Below are 24,961 nucleotides of genomic sequence, written 5' to 3'. Positions count from 1 at the left end.
TAACAGAAAGGTAATTTTTGAATTTATCTGTAATTATCTGTTTTACTGTAACATGTTACAAAGTAATGCATTACTGCTCAGTCTGTTTAAATGAATTCAGATGTCATACGAATCAGCTGATTGGTTCGGTTTGTCATGTGAATTACGTGGCGGCATCGAGTGTGTTCAGAGATAGGATAGCTCTGTCTAGTGGCGGTCATTTGAATTTTTCTTTGCAGAGTATGCCGGTTTGTTGCGGTTGTTTTGAGAGTTAGTCGTGTTGATAGTGTATTTTTGGAGAATCGGTGCAGATAGAGCAATAGATATATAATATAGAAATTAGATATAGAATTATATAGATAGGTATATATATATATATATATATATATATATATATATATATATATATATAGTCCTAAATAACATTAGATATAGATAAGACATATAGATTCATTACATATAAACACACACACACCAGCCTCATCTGTGTCGTCTGAACGGGTTTTTTCCAAGGCTGAGGAAATAGTTTGTAAGGGAAGAAACCGACTGACTAACTGTAGAAAAACTGTTATTTCTTAACAAAAAAATGTTGGAGTTGGACATTGTTATAATATAAATATTGTTAAAACATGGCTGTTTTTGTTAAACGTCTTTTCTTTTTTTGGGGGGGGGCGCTCGGAGGGGGTGTCGCCCAGGGAGTAATTCAATGTAGAACCGCCACTGACTGTGCACTTCCATAAAGTTCCATAAAGAGACAGATTTCCACAAGATTTCTACATCTTTAATTATCATTTAATGTTTTTCCGTCTCGGTAGAACTGACTGTGATTGAAGTTCATGTACATTATGGACCTACAGGACGGCATTTGGATGAACTGCTGCCAACATGATAACGTGTTTCAGGAGCACGATGTGATGACGCAACGTGAGCTGAACCAGTCAGAACGCTCGGGTGTCGCGAGTCCGACAGCCGCTAAACCGAGCACGCTGCTGCTGGCCCTCCTCCGCAGTTCACCGAGTGACCGAGCGACCGAAAAAAAAAAAACTGTATTCGTCTCCACCTTTAAACGTAAAACACACTTTGGTAAGTGTCACCTATTTTCATGTTTCTGTGTTTCTAGTTAAGGCTTCATAAATCAGTCGGATCGATTGATTTAAGGTGGAGGGTTTCTGCGGTTGTCGCCAGGGGTTTCAGCTGTGAGCGGGATCGTTGCTGTTAAAAAATGTATGTATGTATGTATGTGTTTTGTATGTGACGATTTTATTTTACCACAACTTCCTGCTGATTCGGGATGTGAGGAAAGCTCACGTGAAGATGTCATCATCCTCCTCAAACCATGATGGATTTTTCTTTTTTTTTTCCCTCTGAAATAAAAGGTGAAGCTTTTTCTGTCATGGGACAATTAACAAGAAATGACAGGTTTGCTAAATGTAATTTTTGTTTGGCTTAACAGCATAATGATAATTGTATAGCTGAGTTTGTTAGGCTGGGAAAAGTTACTGCAGTCGGCTGCCAGTAGCATTTAAAAAGTAAGACAAAGTGAGCAACATGAGCAACTTAATTTTTGAAAAATATGTGCTACCACCCTGTAAAGCACTACTAGAGAGATCACCTTATCTCAGTGGGGGCTCTAACTGATGAATATATGCTTCATTGATTAAAATATTGCCCAGTGATCTAATCATTTAGCCTCTAAAATATCAGAATACTGTGAAAAATGGCCATCACATGTTAACATCAACAAATTTCTTGTTTTGTCCATTCAGGGGTCGCATGTTAAAGTTAAAGCAAATGTTTACATGTAAGAAGTTGCAGGAAATGTTTCTTGATAAATTACTTAAACATTAAATAGATTATCGAAATTGTCAGTGTACCTTCTCTTGATCAACTAATCAATAATGATCGCCTGCCTTATGCCCTGTCCCTGAGCTGTGCTGCTTTTAAGATGAACCTGTTAAACTATAGACATAGATCAGACTTTGTATTATATAACAGGATGTTGTTTTAACCCCAAAGTACTCTTGGGTTATAATGTACTAAATCTAGCTGGGTTATAGTAACTTATTTAACTGACTCTGTGCTGTCTCTTCTCTGCAGTTTTTCTGCCTGTTGGACTGAACAGACATCATCATGTCTAAAGGTACAGTGGTTCTGGCCTACAGCGGTGGACTGGATACGTCCTGTATTCTGGTTTGGCTTAAGGAGCAGGGCTACGATGTCATTACATACTTGGTAAGGTTTCAGGAGCCCCATGTGTGCAACAGGTGTCTTAGTTTGTGTTGACAAGCAGCTGCTTTTGCATGTCACATATCCCCAAAGTTTTACAATTCACTGTTTTCAGACAGCTGATGCAATTTGTCATACAGGCAATGTGAGAGTTCTCCTGTCCGGTTAAATCCCAACCACAGGATTTGGCTTCATAATGCCTGCACAGATCTAACTGGATTTACTTTTTGCCCTGGGGCAGAGAACTGCACAGCAGGCGGATTTTCTTATTGTCCAACTTTTCATTCAGTGGTTTTGTGGGGGGATGGGTGATGGCCTATAGTTCACTGCAATGGCACGTGAGGTGTAGCCCTCTGAATCTTTTTGGCTGTGGCTCAACAGGGGAGCAGAAGAACGGGAACAGTGGGCATTGATCCATGACATAATTTACTGTTCATTATGAAACTACAAACCTGTGCACTTGTTTGTACTTGTCAAAGGACGATGCATCAACAGAGTCAGACAGAGAGGGATAATTCCACTGACATAACTGCATATGGTCGCTTACTGCAATGATTGTTTTTACTTATTTATTTGGTGTGCTGATATCTGTATGTGTGTAACTTCAGTATTGCATCCTGTTTGAAAGTGTAATTCACATTCAATAGAAAAAACCTTGATAAAAAGCAGATGCAATGTATCACATGACAGGTTTTGTTATCTGTATATTGCATTGAATATGACTCTTTCACAAGCTGCAGAAAAGTACAGAAATATTAAAGGCATTCTAAAGTATGTGAGCTGCAGTTTTGTGTTTTTATTAGAATATTCTCTCATTTTGTGTTCAGCTCAGGGGCTCAGGCAGCTCTTCAAGCCTTTAAGTGGTGTTCATGGTTGGTATCAGCTGTGAGGTGGTCGTTACATCTCCTCAACAGACGTGATCTGAATTACAAGATGGGGGTTTGTCAGAATGAACATTTCACAGGCATGTGCCCTTGTCTTTATTTATGTAGGGCTCATATTCTCTTCCACAGAAGCTTTAAACCAAAGCAGCTACACAGCTCTTGGTTTTTCATCGTGTTTATATAGTTTCTGTGGCAGATATTAATGCAAATTTGTACAATTGCCTCACTCTGGTGTGCAATTAAATGTGTTTCTTTCTAGGCCAACATTGGGCAAGATGAAGATTTTGAAGCTGCCCGGAAAAAGGCAGAAAGCCTCGGTGCAAAGAAGGTGAGAGACAGAATGAATGGTTTCTAGTCTCTTCAAGTTTAACGTCATAGCATATCATGAGGCCTTTTGAGGCAAACAATCATCAGTTAGCTCTTTTCCTAGACGGGAAAAAGATTTCATAAATAATTCATTAAATATTTCTCACATGAAAATGGCCCACAGATGCAGTGAATCAGAGCTCTGTTCTGTGTCCTGACTTCTGTGCCTGTGTAGGTTTTCATTGAGGACCTGCGTGCAGAGTTTGTGGAGGACTTCATCTGGCCCGCTGTTCAAGCCAATGCTGTGTATGAGGACCGGTACCTGCTGGGTACTGCGGTAGCACGACCCTGCATTGCACGTCATCAGGTTGAAATTGCACGCAGGGAGGGTGCCCAGTTTGTTTCCCATGGTGCCACAGGAAAGGTAAACCAGACACAGGACTATAAGACTACACAAATCATAACACAGCCTTCATATATTTCATATATTATGTATTTTTCTGTCTTTTGTTCATATATATTTAAAGATTATTTAAATTTTTTGAGGTGGGGGATTTCCATACAACTTCAGTCCAGTTTTGTCTGCCTGAATTGAGCCCTTGGCATTGTGGTTTGCGTGCTATGTACCCAATCCAAAAGGACGCTCCAAATAATGTTTTCTAAACCAGTTAGTTCACAAGGCCACTGTTCAAAGTCTGAACACTGGCATTTAGGCCATGCATTTTCAGGTTTTAACATCAACCTTTTGTAACCAAACTGAATCAGTTATTCAGAAATCTACCCTCCATGGAGCCATTTCAGTCCTTTATTCTAAGACTCTAGTTCGTCATCTATTCATTGAAAAAAAAAAGGATCCTGTGGCTCTGAAATATGTCATCATCTCTACTTGTCTACACACAGCATGAATCATCAGTTAAATTAAAGGAGTCACTGGAGTTCAACAGCAGAAATGTTTTTGCTCTGTGAAATCCTCCCAGGTGCCTGTCTGATTAGCATGTGCCAACAAAGAGTAAAAAATTAGCCTGGATTATGTGATTCTAATATCTATTTTCCCTCATGACATGTTGGCCTTTTTTTCCCCCGCCAGACGTACTGTGTTGTTTTCTTGGGGCAATTTGTCATATTTTACTGCCCAGTTATAGCAGCTTAACAGCATTATGTTCTCTATTTTAACATTTATCTTGGAATTAAAAAAGGCAGACAAACTATTCTAATGGACTTTTACAAAGCTGGAAAAGGATTGAAAAGACAAGTGTTACAAACAGTTTTACATATGTGATCTTGTGAAATAAAAATGTAACACTGCGATGTATACTTTAGTTATAATTGTTCAAATTTTGTCCATATTTTCTCTTTGAATTTATGGAACCAAGACTCTGGCCATTAGTTGAAATGCAGTGTCCACATTTTGCCTGTAGATGGAGACAAACACCAGATTATAAAGTTACAATAGAGACCTCTAGTAATAGTAACCATCTCCAGCTGTGTGTGAACATTTGTCTTTTGTTTGACACTGATGATAAAGAAAGAGACAGAGAACTGTACAAGGAATTATAAAAAAAAAAACACAGATGGGATGGGATTTTGGCATCTGTCACCTGTCATTCAGACATGGGAAACATCTCCACTCAGCCACCACCGTGTACGCTTTAAGCTTCTGTTCATTTTTATCCATTAACTCTTACACCACTGTTTTTCAGGGCAATGACCAGATACGTTTTGAGCTCACATACTACTCCCTGTACCCTGAGATTAAGGTGAGTTGGCTCTTTGACCTTACTGACCTGTGCTGTTCGACACAACAGCTGTTGATGTTGCTGTAGCAAGCACGACATACTCACTCACTCCCTGTTTGGGCCGTTCAGATCATTGCACCGTGGAGGATCCCTGAGTTCTACAACCGCTTCAAGGGGAGATCAGACCTGATGGAATATGCACAGGTAACTCCAACAGTGGAGTAATGAGCCACAAAATTTTATGTAAAATTCACTTTGTTGGTGCCGAAGTCTGTCAAACCGAATTACCGATTCATCATTCGATCTATAAAATGTCCAAAATAATGACACGTACATCCACAGACATCTGCCTAGGTCATTGTTTTATATTGTATATAGTTTTCTTATTTTGTATTGTAGTATTACATCCCTACTCTCAACCTGTAATTGAATTTCACACTCTGGCAAACATGATTACATTAACATTTAATTTACCATTTACTGATTTATTTTACTTTGACCACACACATTCTCCTGTTGTTTGTTCACTTGGTCCCCTCAGATGGTGGTCTAGACTAGTTTTGCCCACTAGAGGGTGGCCATGGTGTTTTATTCAACATCTCTCTCTAGCTGACTTATAGAGAATTTGCGAAAGCATGCGATCTTAAAACACTGAATTGCTGATCTTTCCTTTGATCAAATCAAAAATGTCTTTCTTTTTGATTGTTGTAGCTCTTGTCATTGTGAAAATGTAAAGAGAAAACCAGAGTGGCAGAAGCAGCTTCATTTTGGTTTCCCTGTGTTCAGGACTGTGTTTAGCTCTTAAGTTTAGCTCTGATTTAAAACCTCTTTGTCAAACTGTAGAAACATGGCATCCCTGTGCCCGTCACTCCTCGGGCACCCTGGAGTATGGACGCCAACCTCATGCATATAAGGTGGGTAGGACTGGTGAGACTCACCTTGTTCAATATCTTATGTTTCTCCATCAGAATTCAAAATAATGGTATTGATTGGTATTCTCTAAACTATGTTTCTAAACAGCTATGAGTCTGGCATCCTTGAGAATCCCAAGGTAAGACCAGTTCTTAATGGTTTGTCCACAAATTCTTCACAAACATAAGAGCTCTACTTTTTTCTTTGTGCAGCACATACAATTAAAATAGTTACAAATAGTCACTGTTTAAATGCAGTCACGTGTCTTGAATAAAATGTGACTTCTTTCACTGAGTGTTATGTTAATAATACAGATTTTAAGCAAATTAGGTTATTAATACCCTTGATTACTGCCACCATTATTTAAGAACCTGTAAAAACTGACGGTCGATGTCATCCTAAGATGAACAATCAGAGCCAAAATTACACAGAACATTTGTCAACCTACACAGATATATATTAATTTTAATATGGCCACAGTTAACTATTGTATACAGTACATGAGCAGACAGACAAAATACTGCATACTTTTTTGTACAGTAAAAAATGTATCGTCTACTTGGAGTGACTGTAAAAATAACATGGCAGTAAGCCTTCTGTCCCCTCTGCTGACCCATGCCAGCCTCAGCAGAGACAACTCACTCTCCCACAGTGCCATGGGTGAAACACAGTTTGATCTTTGCTTAGGTCAGAGGTCAAAGCAGTACACACAGGTTGCCCCTAGTGACCTCCAAAGCTCCCATCACTTGGTCGCTGTGTCTGTGTCTCTGCCTCTCCATACCCCGGGTCTTCGCCGGGCCCTGGGAATAGCCTGGGACACACAGACACTGACTTGTCGTCAGCAACGCTTCGACTAATTCCCAATTTCATGGGAGCCGGGGAGGGGGAAGGGTTAGGGCGTTGCGCCCAGCTGGGGCCTCCTTGGTTCCAGCCCCAACTCCTCGGGACCTTATTGTTCCACTGGTTGCGCCGCCGCGGGCTGCGACGTGGGAGGGGAGCCATTTCATCGTGACACCGTGACACCAAAATGTCACCAGTAACAGTAAAGTACAAAGACAGCGCGCCAGACAGATGAGTCCCCAATGGACGGGTATCACAGGGAGGCGAGGGGTCCCGCGCTGCTGGAGTGGAGATGCAGGGGCAGGGCCACTGTAACTCACAGACCTCTATCTCTCTCTCTCTCTCTTTCTGTGTCCCTTTCCCACCCTACGCTGCCTCTTCAGTGGCCGGTCTGTGGAGAAATGTTTTGAAAAGAATGAGACGAACCGGCTCAATAGCCACAGCGATGTATGATGACTGAATTGTGTAACTGATTTCATTCAGGGGTTTTGTGTTGGACCATTTACTCCAATATTGAATCGATTAATGGCATTAAATACAATGAAATATTTATGGGTGCAGGGGTCCATAGCGGTGAAAGGATTTGAATACATTACCCCAGGCACAAAATGATATTCTGAACTTTGAATGGGCTGCAATAATTGAGTAATTTTCAGTAGCCACAACCTCTAGCCCTTCTGGCAATTGGCCTTTTTCCAAGTATGTTTGTTAATTGGGGTCAGGGTAAACATCACAATAACAGCATCACAGTACCCCAGAATAATTTTTAGATTAAACGCCAATTTAAATGCTACTTAAAACTAGAAATTAATATAAATACAAATTGAACTCTAGATATAACCAATAAAGCAACAACAAAATTAATTTCTTACCCAAATTCTCAAACCAGCATGTCAGATTCTTATCCATCTAGAAGGTCATCTGAAAGAGGTCATCTTGTTCTAAGTATCTCCTCTCTGTATCAGCCTCTTTCTCTCCTCCAGTTACAGCCCTAAAGGCTCAGGGCGGACCTGGACTATTCAAACTCCTCAGCTCCCCCACCTGTGGTACAATGGCCCCTCTCTGCTCAACACAGTCAGATTAGGAAATGTCCAAATGGTCGCTCATATGTTCTCTTATAGATAAGAGTCAGTAGAGTTCAGGTTACTCTATGATTAACACTATATCCTTCCTGATAACCTCAAACCATGTTGCCTGTAGCACAATGGCCTGGTGACTTTTTTTATTTACTCACCTCCATTTGGTGGCGTTAACCTATGTGAAGACATGCACCCAGGGCAACTTCAGCACGCTGTTATCATGTCTGTGCAGTCATGTTTAATAGTATTAGCATGCACCTGATGACTGCGTTAATGGCTGTCATGAAGTTTAACTAATTAAATCCCACATTAAATTGTGGTTTTGTTGGCATCAGGGTTGGGCAATATGAAGACATTTACCATCAGCCGACAGAGATTCTTCTACAGATTCTAAAAGCTGTCCCTTTTATGTCTTTGCTTGTATTTCAAGCAGGACTGCTTTGTGGCTTTATCGGATTTTGATTTGATTTTGTATTTTTGATCTTTTTATTTATAAGTGTTGCTCAATTGAATTCCCAGAAAAAAGTTTTGCATCCTGCTATGTACTGGAATGGCGATGTAATATTTTATATACTGTCATAAAAGATTTTAACCATCTTGCCCACAGCTAGTTGGCTTTTAAAGTGCATATTTTTCTTACTGTATGCCATAGTTATCATTTTGTAGCATTCACTGAATTGAGTAGGCAATATGACAATTGTTAGATGTCTCTGCACCCTCCAGTTTCCTCACGGCCTCCTCTCTCTTCGTCCCTCCACACATGAGCAGTCAGGACCCACCCTGAGGCAGCCTGACACTCGTCCTGTGTCATTAAAACATCACCTCAGTCTTAATTATAGCCTCTGTCAGTGAGCTTCCCCAGGCCCACTCTGTTCTTTGATCAGGGAGCTGATGGGCCACTGCTCATGTTGACCAGAAGTAAAGGAGCGTAATGCCAAGCCTCTGCTCACCTACAGGAAATGAAAACTTGTTTTCTGCTGGTCGCATGGCTGCCTGGAAAGATGGATGGACAGACTGCCTGTAGGGGAAGGAAGTGGTGTTGTAGGTGTATGTATGCATGAGAATGTGTGCTTTGAAGCAAAAAGGTCAGTGTTTGTCATGTGCCTTCGCTGCCCTCAGGTCTGATTGGTCTGACCTGTAATACTTAGCGGGTGCTCCCTGTGTCCATCTTGACATCGCTCCAGCCTTGCCTCCATGTAGAAATGCCTCTTGTCCTCGTTCAGTTTAGCTGAGGGTTTAACATTAACCAAAACACCTTGGGTGTTAAGAGTATAAATATTTCTCCAGCACGTCACATGTGTATATTGTTTTATTCTTTTCTCAATTTGCCGTGTTTGCATTTTAAAGAGAAGGACAGACTTGAAACATGGTGATTTGAGCGTCATTTCCAACCCATTGCGCCAAAGATGTTTTTACCATCCTTTTCTCTTCTATCTCCCTCTCAACTCTCCCTTCCCTCCCCCGCCCCCCCCTCTCCCTCCTGCCACCTCTGCTTCTTTTGGCCCTGTTGGCTTCGATTGAAAACCAATGAGGCAACTAATATGTGGAAAGATAGAAATTTACTTGCTTTAAGTTCATGCGTCAGCCCTCTTTGCTGTATGGGCCATGTTTAGCACAACAATATGGAAGAAGCAAAGACTGCCAAAGGAGCTGCTCTGTGCTACATGATGGTGCGCTTCACGCCCCATTTCCCACCAATACCCCCCGCCCCCCCCCCCTCCATCCCCTTCTCTATCTCTACCTTTTCCTCTCTTTCAGGGCCATGGCTTTGGGACAGGTCCACCTGCAGGGGGTTTGAATTGAAATGCATTGATCTCTTGCTCACTGGAAACAGGCCTATTCCCTTACTTTTCCTTTTTTTCTGCTTTGTGTCCAACAGCCTGCAAGTTTGAGCTCTTGTTTTTGGAGCATGCATGAGTTTTTGTTTATTACTTAGTCAGAGGCATGAATTTGTGTACGTTTTAAAAATTTATTTTTAATTGAGGAGGTAAAAATTGTTCTGATGTGAGGCCTTTTTTGAGCATAAAAAAATTCTGCAAAGCTAGACTAAAATGAATACTCGTAGGAAAAAAAAGACAAAATCTGGAGCTGGCTTTTTAATTAATGCTTAACATATCAAAAATCATAGGTAGTATATGAACACTGTGTAAAATTTTCCTGTGAGTTAGAAAGCCACCTCCTACAAATACTGTTAAAGATAATGACTCTTATGTTCTTTACCGTGTTCTATTTGATTTGATTTTTTTATTTTCTTTACAACCAGCACATAATACCACAGGAAATGTAGTCTCTTTCATCTCCAGTATTTAAAATTCAGTCCATCTTTCCCCCCTCAAAGAGTATGCATCAAAAGGCTTTTTAGGGTAGTCATTTTACCCCTCTCCTGTTCACTCTCATTTGGCATCTTTCAGGGCTCTGAGGCAGAAAATAAAGGAGAGGGAGACGGGTGCCTTCTCAGTCAATTTTGGTGTTTAGTTAAAAGGAAGGAAAGTGATTGCGCTGCTCGTTTTCTCCTCTCTGACAGGCGGCGAGCGGATGCCGATTAGTTATTGTATGATGATTTAGTGTCTGGTAAAGCTTTCCATTTAAATGCACCCAGTAGTTATTTTGCATAGTCCCCCTGCAATTTGCCTCAGCTCAGGAGACATTGGCCATCGTCTTGTCCTAATGCTTTGTAATTGTTGGAGGGGCACATCACTGGGCGGACACGTCAGACGGCCACGCTCTTTTAGGTCCCAACCGTGACTTTCTGAAATCGCTCCTGGCTCCCACCAGCTGGAAAAACGCCAAATGTCTGTCACCCAGGACGACTTTAGTGAATTTAAGGTGTTGACTTTAAGTCTTCGGTGTGTGATGCCCATTTAGCAAAATTCTACATTCTTCTTGGAAATAAAATAGAAGAGGAACGTCGCTCAGGAAATCAAAGCTGTGAAACTAGAAGATTATAGGAGGTGAACACAGGTAGAGAAGAATCCCAGATGCATGATAGAATTGGCAAATCAGAGATTTTTGCAGACAGGCAGAATATTATTGAGGACTTAATGTTGCTCAGATTCTGGTTCTGTCACAGCATCAAGTGTGTTTTGACTTGTCAAATGTTCACTGTTCTCGGGGATGTGAGTCATTTCTTTCTTTTGCCCTTTCCCACTCTCGTCCTTGCTGCATCCCACTTTTCCCCGCCTCCCCCCGTGGTGAAGGGCCTTGCAGGGAAAATGAAACCAAATAGAGGAGAAAAATGGAACATTGATTTTTTTTTGTCTTCACTCAACTCCTGATGGCATTTTCAGGTTTCTCCTTTTTCACGCATCATCCTCTCTTTTCTTCTGCCCGCCGTGTCTCGAGTTGTCTGTTATCACCTTACACAATAGTCTCCCACATTCGCGCTGCCACTCTTTGATGAGGTCTCAGAAGGTCCTGGTTATTCATCAAGGGGAATAAAAGTGTGTGAAATAGAGAAAGTGAGTGTGTGTTTTTCTTTCAGAGCCATGCTCCGGGTGACCTGTACCTGATGACCACAAATCCAGAAGATTCTCCCAACACCCCTGATGTACTGGAGATAGAGTTTAGAAACGGTTAGTGTGCTTGTTGTCACCTGTTGATTCCTCTGCTAATCCCTGATGTAGATATAAAAACGTGTAATTTTCCGAAAAATGTGAAATATTTTTTATGGCTGTTCACAAAGTTCATTTGACCTCATTATTCAAATGAATGATAATTATTGTTCGTACTTTTCATTTTCCTTAAATGTTTAATGAAGTTAAACAATCCGTTTTCACTTCAGTTGAAACTAAAATGAAAGTGAAAACATCTGATTTATAGTTTGTCAATTCTGTCATATTTGTGAAATGGATTTTGCATTGCTCTTTTGAAATGAGCAAACTTGAGGATGAAGAACAGTCTTTTTTGTTTGAGCTTGAGTTATGCCAAGGTTAAATTCAAACTGAATTTACACTTTCATTTGGAAAACCCCTGGACCTGATTTCTGAAATCAAAACTAGTCTGGAAAAGAAGTTTCTGTTACTTTACATGATTTTTATTGAATGATATCTGTAATCTATCTGTTACAGTTAGTGTCCACCCTCACTCTGTGTCCACTCTAGTCTACACCTCTTCGTGTTACTTAACATTGATGGTTATAGCCACAGGGCTACAGCTCTAACGTTGACCCGGCTGCACTTTATCACCATTCCTGACCACCCAGACTTATTCTTAACCTCTCACAGCATTACTTGGTCCAAAGCTGCCATGTTTAGCCCGGGGGCACACACACAGGCCGGAAGCATTAAGTCCAGCTTATACACCAAGCCCTGAGGGGCCAGAGAAACGCTCATTAGATATATTGCCACAAGGGCCAGGCTGAATAGCGGAAAGTGTCACGTGTTTGCACAAAGTGAAAATGGCAAGAAACATCCAAGCCTGGGGCAAATGGCACAGATGTCCCTTCATCCCTGGTCACTAGTGGTGGCTGAAGATCACAAACATCAATTGCCTGAGAGACACTAGCTCCTCTGATCGCATGGACTTGATGGACAGCTTTATGAGCTGTAATAGTAATTTGAGAGAAGTGCAGAAAGTTGGTAGAAGATTTGGTGGAGGTACTTGAGATCATTAAAACTGAAGCTGCCAAAAGTGCTTTTTTTAAAGTGCAAATAAAGTGCCATTTCGCACCCAACATGTATCTGCATTGAAGTGCTGTCCAGATCAGACTTTACCAGTTTCCCAAGGAAAATGTTTAACTGTAAAACAAGTAGGTAGCTGTCAGTTCAGCTAGAGATGAGATGTGCTTTTGTAAAACAGTGATGCAGTAGTAAAGCGTAGCCTGGTTTCGCGCGTTCTTTGCAGGCCTGCGCTCCGTTTTCACACATATTCTCTCTGCCTTTATTGAGCACCCTATGACAAAAGCTGTTTTAGTTGTCCACACAAAGGCCTGAGCCTACTCCTCCCTCTGAGCACAAGATCAGCACAAGAATGTTTCATTTCATTCCCCCTCCCACCTTTTCATCCCTGCCTTTCTCACCAAAGTTTTCTCACTGATTAAAAAAGAATATTTAACGACAGGAACCTTTTCCCCCGTCAAACACTCCATTCCCCATTCCTCTCCCTTTTTAAGGAAAAAAAAAATCATCCCTCCCTCCTTTCATGCCAGAGGAGTGGAGAGGAAAAAGAGACAGAGAGGAAAAATGTAAAGCAGTAATTTTTCCTACAACTGTGTCTGCGCTCCCATTGTCTGCACTGTTAGGCTGCGAAAAACTGAAGAAAAGGATCACGGGGAGAAAAAGACCCCTCAGTGAATGATAGAACCCGCATGATGGAGAGAGCGAGGAAAAAGAGAGAGTGCAGGGACGAAAGGACGGCCCCTTCACTCCCACGTTCAGACACTCACGTAATTTATTTGAACTTTTAATCTAATTATTAGGTATCTGGGAGGGGGCACAGTTTTAATAATGCACCATCCATGCTTCCCTCTCCTGCACTGGGAGGTACTTTTTCTGCTTCCATGGGAGCCACCACGATTCCCGCGATATGAGAATGGGCCATCAACAAAGCCCTTGTCTAAAAAAATTTGTCAAGAGCTTCACGTGTCATTCCTATCAGTGCTTTGTAAACGCTGGCTGAAAGGCGAATACAAGCGCTGCTCTTCTCTTCAAAGCTATTTGACTGATAACTGCAGACATGCGAAAGTATGTACAGGACTGAATGGTGGACGGATGCAGAGTGAATATCAGCTGATTTTTTTCTCATTTCCTCTCCTCCTCCTCTTGAAGTCCTGAAATGTTTATATTCCCTTCCCAACACACACGGACGCACACACTCCTTTTCACCTATGACTCTGTTTGTGTCCTCGCCTCCACCTTTGGCCCGTGTTGCTCATTGAAGGCCATAAATGAGCAGGTCCGTGACAGTGATTGATCTGCACTCGATTTAAGTGGCTTTGGAGAGGAAGTGTGTGGAATGAATGTGGGTGTCTTATAAAGAAAAACTCTGTGTGTGTGTGTGTGTTAGAAACATAGTAACTGGAACATGGTTGATGAATCTGCAAGTGTCTCCTGCACATGCGCATGAACACACACTCGCTCAGTGGCGCAAAAAAACTCTCAGCGCTAAAGAGAGTATGGGTAACAAAGCTGCGTGTGTAATTGAATTAGGTAAAGGCCTGCCCACAATTTCACAGCTTTCAAATGAGCAGGGCCTTTGAATTTATTAGCCCTTCTCACCACCTCCTTTTGTAAGGGTTTTCACTTTTAGCTGACTACTATTGATTTCAGTGACAGAGGTAATGAGCACTTCTACCAACTCTTTGCTGTTTTTGGGGACAATTGAGTCAGATGAAATTAATTTTTCCATTAGTCCCCAAACTGCTGATTAACTACACTGTGTAAAGGTTACATTTTTCACTCATTGTTCTTTGTGGGCTCTGTGCTGATTGCTTCTGTGATCTCAGTGAACTCAGTGATCACCTCCTCAGAGAGCAAATATCAGTCTGGCAGGTAATGTCAGACCAGACCATTACACGGACCATTAGAAATACAACATTTTTGCAATTCAGCTTTGGGTTTACGGCCTGTATTTATGTAATATTAGAAAAATATAATTGTTTGGCAACAGGAATTAGCTACTGGAAGGTATTTGTTCCTCACATCAGGTGATTTTCACTTTAGTAATGCATGCCACTGACAGCTATGCGAGTAGTGATGATTTTCTTCTACTATTACCGGATGAAGTACATTATACATGATAGAAGTCAAAGATAAAGTAAAGGTTATTCCTGTGTTAGTGTGATATTGTTAAAGAAATCAATATATTTTCCCCTTTAGGAGTGCCTATCAAGGTGACCAATGTGAAGGAAGGCAAATCCAAGGACTCACCACTTGATATCTTCTCATACCTTAATGAGATTGGGTAAGCATTTTCCTGTGGCATGTTCTAATTTTTTATAAAGCATTTATTTAAAAATAAAACACAAACTTTTCATGTATGGTTTGTTGGATGTTGACAGATTGTATCAGATTAGTGTGTAAGTGTCCCCTGGGGTGCAACAGCGGTTAATCTCTCCAACTGTCCGAATAAATTCTAATGCTGAATTTACCAGCGTTGTTGGCCATCCTGTGTAATTATGAGGAGAAATATTTTAACAGAGAAGTGATTTCTTTCCTGGTGGTGTGTTGGGTGCCTATGTCAATTTTTTTTTTGCTTCTTATTAATTGTAATTTTTAATATTGCGTTGTTGTTCATTTATAGATTATAATGTCTTTGGCTGGCAGACCAATTAAGACTTTATTTGATCTTGACAGTTTCTTACTTATTCTAAACTAATTCAAGGTGAAATTAGTGTGGTGTCCACTGACAGTCGTCTGACTCTCCCTGTCTTTCTCTTAGAGGAAAGCATGGTGTGGGCCGGATTGACATCGTTGAGAACCGTTTCATTGGAATGAAGTCCAGAGGTAAGGAATTAAAAATTATATTTGATTTTTATCTGTCTTGGTTATGACATTTCTAATTCATGCCAAATTAGTCTGACAGGCTTATTCACTTACACAACCAATGATACACACTGTAAGTGCAGTGAGATGGACATATTTGCAATATTTTAATTCTGCATCTTTTCAAAAACCTTTCCTTTCAGTGTCCAGGGCTTTCATGCAATTTGCAGTTATTTTACTTGAGTGCTTTAAGTGTCACACTTGCTGTTCCATTCCTTCCATAAAAGTGGGCTGGATGGCAAACACTCTCCTCAAAGGAAATGTTTTCCTCTGCTTCACCTGGAATCATGGACACTGAAGTTACTTCCATTCACTTATGCATGCACACACGTGTACAGAAAACACGCACACTGCGAACACGATAACGGCGCACACGCTTCACTGGATAAATGCAAATACACAGTCGATCACATATGTGCACATGGAGTTGCACAGGGATGTTTTTCTCTCCTTTTTGGTATCAACAGGCAACTTGAAAAGCTCCTTTGTTAGCTTTCTACATGTGTTACCACAGCCAGTATGCAAGGCCAGTAAGCTGTCCTGGCTGTGTATGATGCACACACACTCGCATGGACACACACACTCTTCCCCCATGACATGATTGGCAAATTGACTGGCCAACAGACTGTGGCTGTGGCGCAACTTGGCAGGTAGAAATTGGAAAATGGGAAGCCCACTTTTCTCTCCCCTCGGCTGAACAAAAGATCAAAGCTTTTTCCTCCACTGAAGCAATAGGAAGAGGTGGAGCACAAGGTGTCCAAGTGGTTGAATAACTACCATTGAGTGTACGTGTTGGTCTCCTTTGGAATGGCAGTCGTGTTAGCACAATAGATGATGGGAGGGATTGAATGGGGACATGTCATACTTATTTGTGTTGGGTCATATTTATTTGTATGGGGTCAGGGAGGCGGAGGGGATTGAAATGGTTTGTCAAGAATGTTGTCACTGTGCTACAAAACATTCAGCAGTCTGTGTGCCAGACTAACATTTCCCATCTGTCACAGCGCTGTCACATCTTTGACCTGCACACAGGTGATGGTGTCAGCAGGGGTGCACCTATCAAAAGCCGTCGGAAATGGCTTTATCTTTTGATGATGATCAGGCTGCCTCATGTCCAGTCCATGGTGCTGTCAAACTCCAGGACTGTGGCACTAACTAATACAAACATTTTTAATATATTTACTTGTTTATTCAAGTAAAATTATTTTCTATCCATTCCTGCATCTCAAGATATTTATCTCCATTAATTTACATCTATTGCCTGTTTATGCTGGACTAACAGTTTGCCCAAAGGGTTTGAGGGGATCAGCTCAGGATGACTTAATTCCTGACCTGAACCCCTGCCGGCCTGCAGCATGGTTAGCATACCTGCAGTAAGCGTATAAAAGATTAAAACCTCAAAAACCGCAGGGGGCGTTGTCTCTTTAAGCTTAACTAAACTGCCACTGTTGGAGCTTACCCAGATAGCATTTCATTGTTTGCTCGTCTCCTTTAAGCTTGCTCTCTTTTGGAGCACTTAAGCCAAGTTGTGTTGCAGGGCAGTTTTAACTTATTTATCTGATAGAGCCAACGGAAATGTCCCGACGTGCCCTCTGTGGCCCTGGATCACCTAAATGCCACAAGTCATACTGGCTCAGGTGGCAGTCTTTTGAGGCTTTAGACAATTAGCAGCATTGCTAAGCTCTGTTTTTGGCCACCAGCACACAGTAAGTGCTTCTCCATTTTCAGATCAGGACCGGTGCTGGACTATTTGGGGGTCATACAGATTTGAGCTCTGCTGCTCACATGATTGGAAGGGATTAGATAGTGTTCATCTGTTAAATCTCAGAAAATGGTTTTGGAGTCAGGAGAACACCACACAAATTATGAAATATGGTAGTCTGGTGAGAGAATATCTGTTTAGCAGCATGGCAGCACAGCTCTAACCAAAAAAATTGTGACTATCATTCAGATTGACAGTGATGAATGGGGAACTGGCACTGACAGTTTCACTCAAAATTTCAACTCACACAAAAAATGAATGTCATTGATAAAGCTCCTATTTCTGTCGTCCGATCTGTCTTGTAGCATTTTCCCTGTCCTCCTTTGTTTTAACTGACATTTGAGTGACAGCTTCATTTCTCCTGTCATCTACCTCATCTTTTCTCCCCTCACCCCCTCCCTCCCTGTCCAGAGGGGGTAAATTGCAGGTTAGGCAGAGCCCTGGTCCAGGCTCCAGGCTGGCAGGGGCCTCCTACCCTGTCATTTACCCAGGACAGGCTCATCCGTGTTTTGTGAGCACTGTGAGGACCTGTCTGTCAGATGGCTGATGGCTAATAGAGCTGTTCGCTTGTAGTTAGCTCAGATAAACAGGGCTTGTAGTTTATGTTCCTGTGGATGGCCTCTGATGATGATGATGATGATGACAGTACCAGGGGTTGTGATAAAAAGGGGGTGTATCTTGATGTATGATTTAGAATCAGGAGTTTTATTATTTTTAGTTTTCTTGATTAAAGTTCAATCAGATCTAAAAAATGTGGTAAACTGTATAAAATCATGATTATGATGAGATTGTGTTGAACATATGAGAACATTATACAGGCTGATAAAGGTGCATACATTTCCTTACCAATCTGTTAACACATGTTCAAAAAACCTGTTCTGCTTTTGTGTTTTGTGCAACTATTCATTCATTTTGTTGAACTTTTGTCAGGGATTTATGAAACCCCAGGAGGCACCATCCTTTTACAGGCCCATTTAGACATCGAGACCTTTACCATGGACAAAGAGGTGCGGCGGATCAAACAGGGGCTGGGTATCAAGTTCTCTGACCTCGTCTACAATGGTAAGTCCCTAAGATACATCATTTTAATTTGATCTGTTGTATAGATTGTCATTCACACCCTTTTTATGACATTGCTCAGCCAGATATAATATGTTGTAGTATATAAGTATATATGTAGTTACAAGTATTTAAGTATTATTCTCCTTTGCAATGTTAAAAAGTACAGTTTCCAAAATTGCTTGGGTGATCACTGTTAGTTATTTGTGTCAGAAACGTCACTGTGCACCTTATATAAGAGCGAAGTGAACGTGTCTACGTATGTTCCTGTATGTTAAGTATGTTTGCATGTGTGTGCATGAGCTTTTCTTGGCTCAGGTGTCTTAATCCTCCCTTCTGCTCGGTCTCCAGTCCCCTGCACCTTCATCCACATAATAGGATCAGTGCCATTAGAGACCGACTACTAGGCCACTTCAGTTATACCCTCCAGAGACAGGAAGCAAACACACACACACACACACTCACATAATGGTGCTACCTTCAGAAGCAGGGCAGAGATTAAACCCATTGTAGGTTTAAGTCATTAATAATTTTGCAGATAGATAACAGACAGATGGTGGTGGGGCTTCTGTTAACAATCCACCTGTCCTGCATCTGTTTTGCATTAATACAACTCTATTTATCCAAACAACCCTTCAATAGAGAGGTTGCAGCGGTTGGAGGTAGTGCAGTAAAGTAAAAAAACAGCCACCCCTGTTGTCAATTAATTGCTTAGTTGTTTAAAAGAAAAAGAATTAGAAGTGTAAATCGTAATAGTCATTTATAAATATAGGCACCAAACATTTGCTCCACTAATCAAATGCACATATGTTAATATAATTATAAATTTTGGACTTCTGATTATTTAAAATAAATATTTTCAAAACATCACTTTTGGAACTGGTAATGGGAAAGATATTTTTCATAACTTTGTAAATTGATTAATCAAGAATAAAAAATAATAATTAGTAAAAGCCCAAATCTTACAGTGACACAGAGGCGGAACTAACATGAAGACTAACACAAAATCCAATTGACTCTAAACTAAAATGGGGCTTGTGCGTGACTGCCAAATCGGAGGTAATACAAGCAGGCAAGGAGTGTGTCTTTGAACATGGCCAGACGATGAGGTGGAGGTCAGCTGCTGATGAGAGGCGGACCCCTGCTGAGTGGGGTGTGCCTGACCTCTGAACATATACAGACATATCCTTCGCCCATCTGTCTCAGAGACTGATGGGACAGGTCTGCAAAATGGGAGAAAAGAAAGGGGTTTTTGAACTTCACCTGGAACAGAAATGAGACCAAAGAACAGACAGAGTCGTATCTCATGAGAGGGTTTGTCACACAGACGACTGCAGAGCCTGCTGCAAATGGGAGGGGCTTCTTTCTTCACCTGCTCAATGCTGTGTATTGTGTTTAGCCGTTGTCCAATTCATAACGTTTACAATAATAAATGAAAATTTATTTGCCGTATTTGTTTTTTTTGTTTTTTTTTTGTTTTTTTTTATTTATTTCAATGGCCTTCTAGGCATCATTAGGCTCATCATACTGTCTCTTCTTTGTGTTTAAATAAACTAAAATTAAAAAGAATAGAAACCTTTACAGCTGTGCTTTTTGTGACATGTTACATGTTCCTCTTTCCTTCCTCGCCTCAGGTTTCTGGTACAGTCCAGAGTGTGATTTTGTGCGAAACTGCATCGTCAAGTCCCAGGAGAATGTTGAGGGCAAAGTACAGCTGTCTGTCTTCAAGGGTCAAGTCTACATCCAGGGACGCGAGTCACCCAAGTCTCTTTACAATGAAGAGCTGGTCAGGTAAGGTAAAGTGTGTGTGTGTGTGTGTATATGTGTGCACACGTGCTTGTAAAACAGAAGCAGCCATGTGTCAGTGAATCAAAGTGTGTGCTTGTTCTTACTTGACAGCTGTGTTTGGCTGCTCTGGGCACAGTTGCAGCTATCCCACATGTTCACCAGTCAGCCTGTTGTTAGGTCAGCTTGCCCAAGTTCTCTTCTGACCTCCAAATCAACATATTAAACCGACCCTGCCTCACAAAGACATCAGAGGAGTGTCAAGCTCAGTTCCTGGAGGGCAGCCCCCAACCCTAACCCCTCTTACTGCACCCCCCATGCCCTCTTGGCTGTGATAACAGTGGGTTTGTTCGGGAGGCTGACCCCTCATGCCCTCTGGGCAGGCTCAGCACTGACCAAAGTAAAACCCCTCCATATGCCTCTCCATCTCCACTTCAGTCACACACACTCCAGCTGTACCCTAGAGTCAGAGAGCTGATGGCATTTTCATCCAGAGGAGAGAGGTGATTTCACTGGGCTTGTAAGAGGAAAGTACCAGGGTGTCATGCTAGTTAAGCAGGTCAGAAAGACAGAGACAAGGACACATGCCTCACACAGTCAGCCATTCAGTTCCTTAGGCTGGTTTTGAAGAGGGAGAGATTAATGGGGATGATACTGTACTCAGACTGTGCTTTCATTCTGCCCCTTTAACCCATATTGTATTAGCCTGCTACTTTTTCTTAGTGTTTCTGAGTATTCTGTTTCCAGTGAAACATTTAACAACTATCTTCAGTGAGATAAATTACGACTCATTGAACTTTCAGCTGCTTAGAAAACTCTCACTGATGAAGGCTGATGTTCTCATTTCAACACTTCACCTTTCTGAGACACATGTCTTGGCTCAGACAATACATGAGTGTGACAGAGGTGTAGTGTTGCAACATTGCAAAGTCCTCGGGGCCACTGACAGATGGGCTCAGTGGTTCCCACATTACAGACGGTCCAAACAAAAACCACCAGCCTCAAATGGACTCACACACACTGTGACACAAAACTTTGCTCCATGCTTAACTGATGTAAAAAACGAACAAAGTAACTGTAAATATAAAATCCCATTTTTCAACAGGGACCTTTTTTTTTTTATAAATAAGAGCAATAAGGAAAAAACAAATAAACCAGAAATATATTGAACATGAAAAACTATTGGGGCTACATTAAAAAAATATGAATGACCTAATATCAATTCTTAAAAACCCAAGATTGATCTTTGCATTTGCACATTTTTTCAGTCTGTCCTTGTCAGGGAGCTAACACTGTCTAACAGCTGTCTACGGACATCAGGCTGATGTGGTGTCAGCACAAACAGTACAGATGAATTAGTGAGCAGATTTTCAGTTTCTGTTGATGATTCTCTGGTAAGTGGTGCAGGCGTTTATTATTCTTGCTCAACTGTTTTGCGCATGTAGACCTAAAAAAATATAGATGTGTCATGTTTTAGCTGTTTTGCATTTGCCAAGGAAAATAAATCCAAAATCCAGTTTTATAACCCTGAAATGTGTTCACAATTTAGCCTAAAATCTGCCCTTTATACATTTTCATATTCAAGGCAACAACTGAGTTGCTCACTTGTTGAATATAGAAGACATTTTCATTCCCAGGATGAATTCTGAGAAGTGCTTCATGCAGCATTGGTATTTATCTGATGTAACTGAATGATTAAGAATCGAATTGAAATCCAATCAAATCGGACCAGTTATATATTATAATGTTTTATTAGGGTGATCAGGGATTGTCATGTTTACAGTGCCATAGACATATACATGTACCTGACAGTGATACACCTGGAAGCAGCAGTATCTCACACACACATACACACACACACACACACACACACACACACACACACACACACACACACACACACACTTTCTTGCCGCTACATGAAAGCCTGCCACAGTCACACACATACACACAGAACAGACCAGGCATGAAACCCTGCTGGCATCCTGTTGTCTCTCCACGGGCAACAGTAAACGGCGTCATTAACACAGTGGTAATACAGCCCGTCACCGCACCCATCTGAGACAGAAATGTCACCCTCCTCGCTGTCCACTGGCTCGACTCTCAATTAGACTGCAGGGTTTCTTAAAGGAATACACAAAATATCACATGCTTGCACACACACACACACACAGAGTGCTGTATTTTATTCTTTGAAACCACTCACTCATAATCGTGTTCAGGTGCCGGGTAGGGAGCCTTGTATTGAGAGTTGATGATTTAGTTGTCGGTCTTTCTTTTTATAGTGTTTATCCTATCATTTGTTGGCAATTTCCTCTTTTGCTAAGTGCTTTTGAAGAATGAGTGCAAGCTGTACATTGGGTGTTGGGGGTGTCGCAGGGAGGAGAGGACTCTGTGAGGGAGTGTATTAAGCACTGCAGGTAGAAACTGCTGTAATTACACATCACACAGACACTCTTTGTGAGACACCCGCGCACACTAAGAAGAGATGTCTACAACAAGCAGCCTAAACAACATACAGCAGGCACTGGCACAAGTTATAGATTTACTTCTTTTTTAGAAGAAGTGGATAAACTGGAAGACAGCAATGCCAGATTACAAAATCATCTCGACACTTAGCTCACACTTGATATGATGGGATTGTTTTAAAATGGGTTATGAGCGTCTTTTGTGTGCTTTTGTAGATGGCTGTGTTTTCATTCCCCAGTATTGATTCTTCGTTATTTTCAGGACAAACAATGCTAAAGAAGAGCATTCAAAGGAAAATCGACGGGAACATTATTTTTCAAAAGAGCAGATTATCAATGATCCAGTTATTCCTGTAGTTGATCAGGCTCCATGTCTCTCACTTTACTGTTTACTCCAAACATTTCAATCATTTTGTTACCAGAACATCCTGTAACTTTTCCCTCAATTCCTAGCTGGTCTTGAGCTCTGTTTTCTTCCATCTTCATATTTGAAGATTGGTCTCTATTGACCTCCTGATCTTTTTTCCTCCAGCATGGACGTGCAAGGAGACTACGACCCATGTGATGCCTCTGGATTCATCAGGATCAACGCTGTCAGGTTAGCACTCTTTGCACCTCAGTGTTAAGTCTAAAAAGCAGGAATCCATGAGTTATGTAAATATTGTATGTAAACATAGCTTTACAGGATATTCCGCATATCTACATATTAACACTCCTTATTCTCACTTCTTATTTTTTCTTTCTTGTTCTTCTCCACAGGTTAAGGGAACACCACCGTTTGCAGGGTGTCTCCAGCACCAAGCAGTAACTGTTGCAGTCCTGTGAACCCTCTTTCTCTCTGTCCTCCTCTCTCCACCATGTCTTAAGTGGTAGTAGTAGTAGGTTTAGACCTTGTGCCTCCATCTTCTACCTCTTGCCTTATTGTCTGTTGTTAGCTACATTAGCATCAGCACACAAGAATCTTGCTGTAAGTTTCTTAGGTGGTGAAGAGTAGAGGAAGAAAATCCATCAACTGACTTTGTGGCATGAAAAAGTTTTTGAATCTGGTGTATAGATCATCATGAAATATATTGTGGAGGATCATTTTAAGACAATGTATTTCTTAGTGTTTTATTTCCTGAATTTGTCTGGTTTTTAGTATCACTAGGTCAGTACTTAAACTTCAATATATAGGAATTCTTTGTGACAGAAATAAAATAGAGTGAATTGTGTTTTTTTTTCTTCCTCTGCTCTTTTCTTAATCCATTACAGAAAATAATGATCATTTATCATCAGTTTCCATGCAGACACATGGTGACTCACATCAGCCCCCGTCAGTATGAATGTGTTAGTGATTAATAGTTCATGTCTTTTGCTGACAGCCTATTTATTAATGTCTGCCTGTTTAACTCTTGGGGCCGTACAGTCACTGCCCCATGAAGATCTTGGGGCAGCGCGGACACTGTATCATATTTACAATATGCAGATGAAGCAGGAGCAGTGCAGGAGTTCAGTACAGGCGAAAGTGAACCGATAGCCACTGGAGCGGAAGTGATGAGGCCATTTCTGAGCTCAAATGGCACAAGTCAGATGGAAGGAAAACCAATTGGCCACATATGTATATTTCACTGCTCGGCATGGGGTCCCCAGGCTTTGAGAACAGAGGAAAGTGGCAGAAGCAGTTTGAAGACAAAGACAGAGTATTGTGTGGTTCATTATTACCTTTTTTTGAGAAACAGATAAACCCGGTGCTCTGTTTTCTCACTCTTCTGATTTTTCATTCTCTCAGTGGTGCAAACTGTACTTCGTCATAAAAGTCAACATTACATTCAAAGATGAATGAAACAACAATTTAAGTAGTTTTTCTGAACACAAAAAACGTCAGACCTTCTTGGAAAGTTTTGAAGACCTGATTCACACCTTTTTAATCCCTCAAACATATGGAGGCTTGTCTTTAACTCCCCTTACAGAGCTCAGGGTATCTACCACAGTAGTTTCAGAGAGAGAGACTGAGGATGTGTTTGAGAGATGTCTGTTAAGTGTTTAGATGATATGCCTGCCCCCTATATATTTTAGAAAGATCCATATTATATCACCCTTCACAGTCTGCAGGACACAGCAGCTGTTTCTGTGAAAACCTCTTCCCCAGGTCCCCACCACTGAAAGGTGTCAGCCTTGCATTGAAGTGCTCAGTACGGTGCGGGCCTCACGGTGGAGTCCACAGGCACAGGAGACCCCCCGCCAGGTCTAATGGGCAATGAGGGCTCCTCGGACCCTTTCAGTCCTGAGAGAGCCCCTCAGCCCCCGCTCAATTACACGGCAGGCGTCTCAGTCTTTGCCTGGTCAATTACCAGCCAGCCCCTGCATTTACTGTCGTGCACACACAGGTTGCAGGATAATCAGTGTCCAAAATTGCCCCGTTAGAATGAAGGGATGGATGGAGAGGTATTCAGATTAGTCAGTCA

At 41.4% G+C, this 24,961-nt stretch overlaps 1 protein-coding gene across 1 annotated transcript; it reads left to right on the top strand.

Annotated features, from left to right (window-relative positions):
• Window positions 1-920: 920 nt before the first annotated feature.
• Window positions 921-23,709, top strand: ass1 (argininosuccinate synthase 1). Its single transcript, XM_041059827.1, has 15 exons — window positions 921-1,062; window positions 2,077-2,211; window positions 3,349-3,417; window positions 3,631-3,819; window positions 5,096-5,152; window positions 5,261-5,335; window positions 5,975-6,045; window positions 6,152-6,182; window positions 11,444-11,534; window positions 14,778-14,862; window positions 15,340-15,404; window positions 18,136-18,267; window positions 19,899-20,055; window positions 23,050-23,115; window positions 23,277-23,709. Exons 2-15 carry the CDS (start codon window positions 2,110-2,112, stop codon window positions 23,323-23,325), a joined length of 1,239 nt encoding a protein of 412 aa, XP_040915761.1. The 5' UTR covers window positions 921-1,062; window positions 2,077-2,109; the 3' UTR covers window positions 23,326-23,709.
• Window positions 23,710-24,961: the final 1,252 nt, after the last annotated feature.

Source organism: Toxotes jaculatrix, chromosome 16 (assembly GCF_017976425.1).
Source record: "Toxotes jaculatrix isolate fToxJac2 chromosome 16, fToxJac2.pri, whole genome shotgun sequence".
Lineage (NCBI taxonomy): Eukaryota > Metazoa > Chordata > Actinopteri > Toxotidae > Toxotes > Toxotes jaculatrix.
The sequence above is the reverse complement of the archived record's forward strand: the minus strand, read 5'-3'. Positions and strand labels throughout refer to the sequence as shown.